This window comes from Pelmatolapia mariae, linkage group LG15, assembly GCF_036321145.2.
Source record: "Pelmatolapia mariae isolate MD_Pm_ZW linkage group LG15, Pm_UMD_F_2, whole genome shotgun sequence".
In the NCBI taxonomy this organism is placed as follows: Eukaryota; Metazoa; Chordata; class Actinopteri; order Cichliformes; family Cichlidae; genus Pelmatolapia; species Pelmatolapia mariae.
Window position 1 is genome coordinate 11,619,227 of NC_086240.1, and position 9,708 is coordinate 11,628,934.

Here is a 9,708-nt window from a genome sequence, read left to right on the forward strand (position 1 = left end):
TCTCAGGTGAGTGAAAAAAAAAAAAAAAGAGAAAGAAAAATAAAGAAAATAAAAAGATGTAGCTACAAGTCAGTCTTTAAAATAACTATATAAACATAGAAGCAACTTAAAAATTCTAATGTTTCTGGAATAATATTTAATTATGAAATAACTGTAATATGGTGCAAAAACAAATTGCTTCCATTGTGGAATGACAAGTTAAGAGTCATGTTTGGTGAAATTCTTCTATTTTTCCTGAGAGATGATGTCTTGAGAGCCTTCAAAGTAATTTCAACAGAAATCTAAGATTTTACAGTCTCTAAGTGCATATGTCTTCTTCTTTTTTGTCCATTTGGCCACAATATTTACAATATTAAAAAAATACAACACACTAGTATAAAAATCCCAGATGCACTAAATGGTTTCCATCGATTTTCTTAACCGCTTATCCAGATCCATGTTGTGGCCATCACTGGGTGAGAGATGGGGTACGTTGTGGACAGGTCTCCCATCTATGTTGTGAGTGGTTTCACCTGAATTTATTTATAATACAACAAAACAAAATATTCTTTTTTCTTTTTAAAATATTTTATTTTTTATTGTCTCCAAATGTTTTAAATGCACACAGGTATCAGACAACAGGGAAAAAAAAGGGAGAACTGATGGAAATAGCAGATCTATAAATAGCCCTACATGTTGTGATATAAGTCCGGGCATTGATATTCGGACTGATTATTAAAACAACACAAGAAATTACAAACAGTTACAACAATCAGACAACTTTTAGGGTCTAAGGTTTTGCAGACTGCGAGAGTAAGGAGAACTGAAATGTCTCTGGCATTCAGAGCAATAAAGTATGAATAATATATTCCTTTGTTTCCCAATACAACCATTCATCAAATACAATGATAAAATAATTTATCAAAAATATTGTTTTTCATTAATTCTCTACTATCAATTGACTTAACCTAAATTTGGGCCAAAGTTACACAGGACAACACTGAATATGGAAATGTAGAAAAATATTGATGACATATACGACCCACTAAAAGGTAAAGAGTCCTCCGTATTTACATACAGATCATTAAATGTCCTGACGCCTGGAAGCTTAAATACTTACAGTATTTTTCATCGCTTTGATTTACAGATTCATATTTTGGTTTAATTTCAAAGAGTAAACTCTCCAAAAACAAAAAAAGTTATATTTGAACAATAGATTCCACAATGATGAATATGAGCATCATTACAGTACTTTATATTTATGTAGCTCCAGTTAACACTTAAATGTGTTGACCACAGGTGGATCTTAAAAGGATAAGGCAGGTGATATCCCATCCATTTAATAATTCAACAAATCCCCCAAAAAGATCAAAACCAAAAGTCACATTACTTTTAAACTCCTCCAGAGCATGGCTGTCAGCTCTTAAACTTAAGCCAGTGGGTTTTGCAGTTTTTAGCAAGTAATTATTCATAAATAATTAATACTTGTGGTTTTATCTGTATCAGCATGACTGCATACGTGAGCTGTTGTTCTCATGGTAATGAAACGTCACACCTGAGGGGTGTAGTACAAACAAATTTCCCCATAGCCAGGCTTTCTCTGCCTCAGCTGGCTCAACAAAATCTAAAACCACAATTGGAGATAACAGATATGACAACAGTGGTTCTTATCGTTCTCTGTTAGGCGAGGTTTTCTGAGTGCTAACAAAGAGGGCATTTCACAGGTCACGTGACTCTTCTTCTTCCGCACAAAAGGTTCCCTATGTCTGTCGCCTAGTCGATCAGAGATGTTATCAGATGATAAATTGGTGATGCATGAAGATAGCATAAATGACAAGATATTAATGCTGCAGAAAATGATTAATCTTGGGATTTATCCCACAGAGCCATAAAATAAACATTTTAATTCAAGTTAATTATTTTAGTGCTGAGTGACCCTCTGAAACTTTCAGCTGCTCGACACAGCACTTTAAACCATTAATCTGACTTCGTAGTACACCCCTCTGGCTGGATACACACCGCACTGTCAATCGATTCATTACTGATTCTAGTCTTTTGATGGGATTTAACGATAATGGAAACACATAATACCATAGGACTTATCCTTTAAAACGCCCTTAATCATGCAGAAACAGAGCCTTCCCTTGTGTCAAAACAAGCAGCATGTTCACCATATCAACAGGACATGGCAGTTTGCACACAACAGTTAGGCAAGACCTAAGATCTTAAAGAGGAGAGGCACAAAGCACGCACAACTAAAACCCACAACACTGTAGACGATGTAACGATACGGCAGCTCCACTTTCATTTGCTGCCTCGCCCGTCTTACATCGTCCATGGGCAGCCCAAATAGTCGGCATAAGAAAGGAATAGTCACTGCTTTCATAATCATCCTCGTGACAAGGAGTACGGCGACTCCGATGAAGAAGCGTAGCATGGAGCGCAACACCAAGCTAAAGCTGAGTGATGGCAATGTTAGAGGAAGCGATGACAGTGGAGGATCCAGCTGGAGGCCCAGCTGATAGTTCACGTGGGAAGCTAAAGCAGCTCCTGCCCCAGTGCCCAGTGCTTGAGCTGTATCGCCCCGAGAGGTGCTCCACGAATCCAGAGAGAAAGCCACAAGTCCAAAGCCCACATGTGATACGACAATCATAAGTGGAGCGTAGCTGCCCATCATGTAGTAGTTGTCAATCTTCCCCAGAATTGGTTGGAAGAAGGCGAGAATAAGGAGGGTGTACAGGAAGCCAGTGATTACCTCCTGAAACACAGGGACATAAATCATTGTAAAGCAGCAAGACAATTTCGGTAGCATTTAAGGAAAGACAGAGTGCTGACAAAGCATATTTAGGGCTGATGATATATGTTTAATAACAATTTAACTTTTTTTTTTTTTTTTAAAGTAACAGTAGTACACACATCCAATAAACAACCAAATAAAAAATGCTTTGCTGCTACCTGTCCTGTAGGAGGTGCTACAATTACACTTTCCTCCATGAAACGTCCTTTAAGTTGCAGATTACTCCACAGTCATAAAAAAGTCCAGTTAGGATCAGGTGAGGTGCTGACAGATGAGCAGGTGTTACCATTGGAGGAAGCAGTATCTCCATAGAGCTGCTGCCAGGTCACAGGTTTGCAGGTCACAGTATCTAATCTAATCTCAGCACTTTAATTTGTTTATTGGCTCTGTTAACATCATGTTCCATGAATTGTAAATTTCAAGTTCATACTTATGTTAAAAACCTGTTAATGGGCTTAGTATTATGTTTTAGTGACAATACAGAAATGCTAAAATACTGCATCTTCAAATTATATTTAAATAAATCCAGGAAAAAGTAATAAAAATTATTACTAAACCCTTCCCAGGATTATTTCTATTTATCTACACCATTTTCAAATTCCCAAGGTTTCCCTAATTACAATAAATTTTACCTTTTCCCTAAAAAGCCAGCCTGAAAGACCATTAACCAAAGGACATGAGATGTTTTTATCAAAAGTTTCCAAAACCCAGCAGTATGGTACGCAGATTTAAAAAAATAAAATAAAATAAAATAAAATAAATAAAAAGCACTTACTTCTTCTAACCGCTTAAGCTACACACAACAGGAAATGTATTAAGTAATCAGAAAAAACTGAAGTTGATACTAACAATTGGAAAATAATGTTTTGTTTTCAACTAAAAGTCATCTGACAGCTCCTCTCACTGCAACAGTTGGACCGAAAGTAATTTTAAGTATGCATGCAAGTGATTTCTGAGATATGCACGCCACTCGTAGCAGGTATCGTGACGGTGGAAGTTCTCAGAAATGCATTTTGCCTTACCAAAGTTTCATATTCAGGCTACACTAAGACTATAGTATAAGAAGGCAAAGGCCTGCAGGCCATAATGGAAGTAAAAGATGCTGAATGAGGATCACCACTGAGAACATTTAATTTCATGTTAAAAACTGCAGTTGCTTACCAGAACGGAGTGCATCCCCATGTAGACTCGGCTTACACAGACCAGGACACTCCAGCTGAGAGCCACACAGAAGCCCAAGAGGAAAGGATACTACAAGAGAAAACAGAATGCATTAAAAAAGCTGAGAAGATGTCTTCAACAGAGCCAAGCTACCCAGGATGTTCACTATCAGTGGAAATCACGGCTTTAAAAACTGCTGCGATCAGCAACCTAAAGCATGTTGTATATGAAACTGATGCAAAGGTCACTGAAAACGTGTTGTGAAAACAACTGAGTCTCCATTAGTCTGCCCTTTGTCACAGTAGTGCATCAAAAGCTGAACACTAACATCAGCATGCTCACAATTGCAGCAATGTTGAGACATCTGTTTACCATGATTAGCACCTTACTCAGCGTTTCCTGAGTAACATGACACGACTATCAGCTGAGAATGGCATCACTTGTGTAAACTAAATGTAAATTGAACTATTGGTAGAGTAAACTACGACCTGATTTTATCTGTGTGCGAAAATTCGAGTTAAGCAAGTTTGATCAATATTTATCGTGGGTGGACGTGAAAGAGTTGCAGATTTCCTGGAAAAAGTTGTTGAGATATTTAATTCAGAACCACAAATGTCAGCTTCACCGTGGTGCAAGATGAAAAAAAAAAAGTAGCTGCTTCATCCTCTGAACCAATCAGTTGGACTGACCGAAAAACCAACAATCAATTCTAGCAAATATTGGCCTTGGAGATGGCTCTCAGCCTATCAGCAAATAAGAAGCCATTTACCAATGGCAGTGGCCAATGATTATCTCTTGTTCCATATTAGCTTTGGCTAAAGATTTAAAAATAGTGCAAAGAAAAGCTGGAAGTCTTTACACTAGCTGGGTTATTTTCATAAAACCTCTGGCACAAAACGGAGAATAAATAACACCAAAAAACAAAAATTAAAACCAAATAGCTGCACTGGCTATCAGCCAAATTGTCATCTATATATTTAGATAACCCTCCCGCCATACTATGACAGCTTTTTTATGGCGTATATCTTATCTTTTGAAACATTTTGTAACCTTCTTCTCTGAAATTTTTCACCTCTTCCTCTGAAGTCCTGACACTGCAGCAACTTAATAACACGGAAGAAGGTTCATGCAGTTCAGAGAGCTCCATTTATTCAGTTCAAGGCCTGGTTGCAGGTGTACCATCAACAACACACACTTAATCAGGTACTGAGCGCTTCCTCCCTGGTGCTGACCTTCCTTTCTCTCTCTTTCCATCCTTTATCTCTCAGCACAAACGCCCCTTTTATATCCTCTCCCTCTGTTCAAAGAAACGACACAGGCCAAATTCTTAGGCAGCTCCTGTTTTTGTCTCTGCTGTGTCCACAAAATAGAAATAACAGTTTAAGAAGAGACATATAATGGACCCCTGTTATGTTTGTTTCGTGTACTTAGGCTTGTTTTACTGTACCACTGTGAAGGAAAACACAGTGAGGCAAATGAAAGACGGGTGTGAAAAAAATGAGGTCTTTCAAATCAAAAAAAGATTAGGTAAGCATTAACTGTAGTTTTATGATGAATTCACTACTCAAAGTTGCATTTAAGAGTTGTTGCCACCTCTATTTTGGGACAGAGTCCATTTCTTTTTTTGGTCATTTATTGATTAAAAGTTCTCACCACTCAATATAACCCATTCACAGCTTTAGACACATGTTTATCTGTATTCACTGATGCGTTTTAAGTTCAAACCATTTTAACTGACTATGCAGGCAGTGGATCATTTTTGTTCGGAGCATGAAGGCTGGAAAAAAAAATGTTTTGAGTTCTTCGATCTGGTCGAACTGGACTTCCCCGCCCACTTTCCTAGAAAAACGACTCAATCACAGGATACCTTTGACACTTTCTCCTTCCAAAACGCATTCATTGCTTCCTGCTCTTGGTCTGATATTGTGAAGCATTAAGTCTTTGTTCATTTAAATAAAAACAAAACAAAGCTTGGTTCTTTCTCCTTATGTGAACCTCTGTAATCCAGTTGTCAGTCCACTTCTTTAATGTCTTGTTCGGGGCACAAATCAAAGCACAAGCTTGATATATTACAGCTTTTGTTACAATTCGATCTAAGCTGTGCTGTTCTTCATTAAAGACTGGTCACTGAAGACTAACTGGGATTTAAATGGCAGTCCTTCAGTCGGATTGGCCGGCTCTTTGACACAGAGGGGCCCTGCACAAAATAGTGTATGCTGGGCTTTCTGTTGGTTTGCGCTTTTCAATGTCAAGTTTACATGAAAAGAAAAAACTAAACAAAAAAGAAAACATTTGGACCCCATCTGGGAACTTGGCACCTCTGCCCACCTGTGCCGTGAGTTACCAAAGTGTCCTCATATCCTGTGTTAAAGCTAGACCTTTGAAATCTAAGGCAACATGAAGAAGAAAAGCATTTACAATGGTGTTCAAAGAGCATGCCTTGACCAGGAATTTCACATTTACAAATCATTTCTGAAGATAGCATGTTTCACTGAGTAGCATAACAATTGGAAAAGCTTTGTATTGAGATCGCAGTAAAAGTAAAGCAAGCTAGTATTTGACAGACGCTCTCAAAATATTCCAAAATGAGCCTCTGCAACCTTTAGAAATCATATTTATGGCTGAAATATTACAAAATACAAAGTTCACCAAGTGTCACTCTGAAATAAAAAGAACTGAAACTGCTAAAAGGCATGCTTACGCAGCATTTCTCCTGCATATCCAGCATATTATATATTTGAGCAACCAAAAATAAAAATGTTGCCTTTGCAAAGTAGAATCATTAAGAGTGCAATTTACAACAAGGTTTTCATAAGTGGCCTGTACTGCATTAAAATTCATTTTTGTTTATCAAATGGCAAAATAAAATAACAGGAAAATATATAACTTTTTTTTTTTTTTTTTTAAAGTCAACACAGACTCGTGTCCTTGAATATATGCAGAGTAAACAAGCAGTCACCTGTGTGTAGTCATCTCACAAAAGTCGATTCTAAGCCAAAAAGTTCTGCTATACAGCTGAAAGTAACATCTAGTGCTCCTGCAAATGCAAACATCCTTTTGTACAGTCCTCCAAAATCCCAACTGCACAGTGATCAGTGTTGATGACCCTGTGCTTCAGAGTTCACCGGGAATGGGAGAAGTGTGAAAAAAGCATCAAAGAAAACAAAAATACAGTATAAAACATACAGGCAGTGGCTGCAGTGGACATTTTTTTAATTGTTTTTAACATTTAGTTTCACTTCAGCTCTTTGTATGTTATAGCTTTAATCTTCTCCACGGCTGGCTAGTGGACCGACAACAACACAAACATGAGTAGCCCACAGACCGGTTGCACCACATATTTTTTACACTGCCCAATCTGACAAGAAACGCTCTTCAGCAGACAGACAGGCAGTCCAAAAAACTGCCAACGGACTATTTACAGGCTCCCATAGCTGAACCATAATTTCCCCCTTAACAGAATACAGACTTATGTGTTGGTCTTAAATGATAAATTCTGATAAGCTATAGAAATATCTCTTACTATTTCAGTTTTCTGAAAGATGATTATAATTTTAAAGGATGATCCACTTTGCAGGACCAGCAGATGTGTCAAACAGCACTTTGTAGTAAAAACATAGAGCAACACTGGGGATTCAAACTCCAGGGGTGTAACAGTGTGCATACAAAGCATATGCATCCTGTTCAGGCCTGTTCCTGTCCAGAGGAAAGCCATTGTGTGGATTGTGCCTTGAACACTCGGCTATGAAACTGGGACAAGTGGGATCTCTGTTTTTCACGGACAGTCGGGGAGTACTGGAGTCTCTCTACAACTTTAACTACAGTAATCATAGTTTTATGTGGATTGATCATGCTGACCACCATGCACAATGAAACATTCAACTCCCTAATTGTCCATTCTGGGACAGAAAATACCCCCGCTGGAGACAAAGATCCCCTTTGGGGTTGTGTCCACTGTCAAACTCTAACAAATCAAACAAAAAGCTTTTTAAAAAAAATTAAAATTTTTTTGCATATCTTATAATAGTAAAATATCAAACTGCTGCTACAGACTGACAGAAGCTACCCTGTCTCTTTCTAGTAGTTATAGGGCAGCATGCATGGCGAATCTAAAGGGGAGGTAGCAAGTACTCCAACCGTAAGTGTATTATTTTGGAGGTTTAGCTTATTATTAAGATTAAACTGAAAGTAAAGGAGAGCAGCGTAATGAGCATTTCTCTAAACCAGTGAAGCTCTGATCTACTCGCCTAGAGGTCAGTGGGGAAAAACTTCTACTGGACACTGTAATTTAGTTGTTTTTTTTTTCTTCTGGGGTCTGTCTAGCTATATATTTATTACACTTTTTTAATCCGATTAAAGCACCTGGACTGTGTACATATGCTCACCTGCCACCGTCCGTAGGTCAGCATGAAGAGACAGAAAGGCAGGGCCGTGCCCGTCATGGCGTGCGTGGATGGCATGCTGTACTCGGAATTGTAGAAGACCTCCACCTTTACCACAGGAGGAGAGGCCGGTCGGGACCAGCGGATCATGTCCTTGGTGGACTGTCCCACGAACAGGTTCCAGGCCCAGACCACGATGAGTCTCCGGCTGACCAGGGCGTCGATGTTCCATAGGAGGAAGGGGAAGAAGATGATGAAGAACATCTCGTTGCCCAGCTCAGTGCCAAACGTGAACAGGTAGAACAGAAACTTATTGTGGATCAGGAACTCCTGACCGGTATCTCCGGTCAGTGAGTTCCTCCGGAGGGGTTTTGCTATGGTGGTTTCTGAGTCTGCTGCTGCTGATGATGATGAGCCATCGGGCCCGGTGGTGTCGTCACCCAGCATCCCGTTAACTTGCGGCGTGGGACCATCTCCGGCTGCTCCATTTCCAACACCTGCATCTGAGCTCTGTGCACCTTGCTGGACCCGCTTCCTCATCCCAGGACGGTCCGGCTCAGACACCCCGCTGTCCGGTGCGTTCGGTGCATCCGGAAATGTTCCTTCAATGCCGCAGAAATGTTGAAACCTTGCTACAAGTTCGGGGTCCTGTAGATAATTACATATCTGCACAAACGTCTTTACAAAGTTCGCCATATTTTAAAATAATTTATATCAGTTGGCAAACAGGAGGTAACTCTATTTAGTCATAAAAAGCGGAGTTCATTATCCAGGAAGCTAGACAGAAGTGCAGCTCGGCGGCCGTTGCATTCCTCTCAAACAAAATACCACAAACCGAGCTAGCAGAGCGGCTAGGAACGCCTCTATCTGCTACCTGCAACCAAAGCACCGGCCTTGAATAACAGCATGGAAACTCTGGCCCCGAGCATACAAAGTCCGTGACAGTTAACCATTACTTCGCAGCGTATGTAACGCGAACTCATACAAACAACAACTAACTGCGTCAGGCCGTTATTCCTCGTTTCGCTTGGCTTCTTCTTCGTCTGATTTAATGTTGTCAGGCCAATGCACATGTTCAGCTAGCACCCCCTGCTGAACACGTTGCACATTACACATGATCCAATTACTGCAAGATGACCAGTGATGTGAGGCATCCTGTCTGTTGATGACTGATTAAGGAGATACATTAAGACACTTCTTCTGTAATTTGGTTAGGTTAGATCACACTACTACATGTTGTTTTTTGTGTTCTTTGCATAGCACTAGCTTATATCAAATATTTATTGACACACACCTGTCAGAGATTCATTGTAGGTATGAATAGATTTGAATAGCTTAAGAAACTGATGCACAAAAAAGAAACATTCATTTATTGAAACATGTGCAAAT

General features: G+C 39.4%; 1 protein-coding gene across 1 annotated transcript; it reads right to left on the minus strand.

Annotated features, from left to right (window-relative positions):
• Positions 1-1,493: 1,493 nt before the first annotated feature.
• On the minus strand, positions 1,494-9,387 carry LOC134643490 (sphingosine-1-phosphate phosphatase 1-like). The gene is made up of 3 exons (XM_063495883.1): positions 8,323-9,387; positions 3,938-4,027; positions 1,494-2,737 (listed from the first exon to the last, which is right to left on the minus strand). The coding sequence occupies exons 1-3, from the start codon at positions 9,013-9,015 to the stop codon at positions 2,186-2,188; spliced, it is 1,335 nt and encodes a 444-aa protein (XP_063351953.1). The 5' UTR covers positions 9,016-9,387; the 3' UTR covers positions 1,494-2,185.
• Between the last annotated feature and the right edge of the window lie 321 nt (positions 9,388-9,708).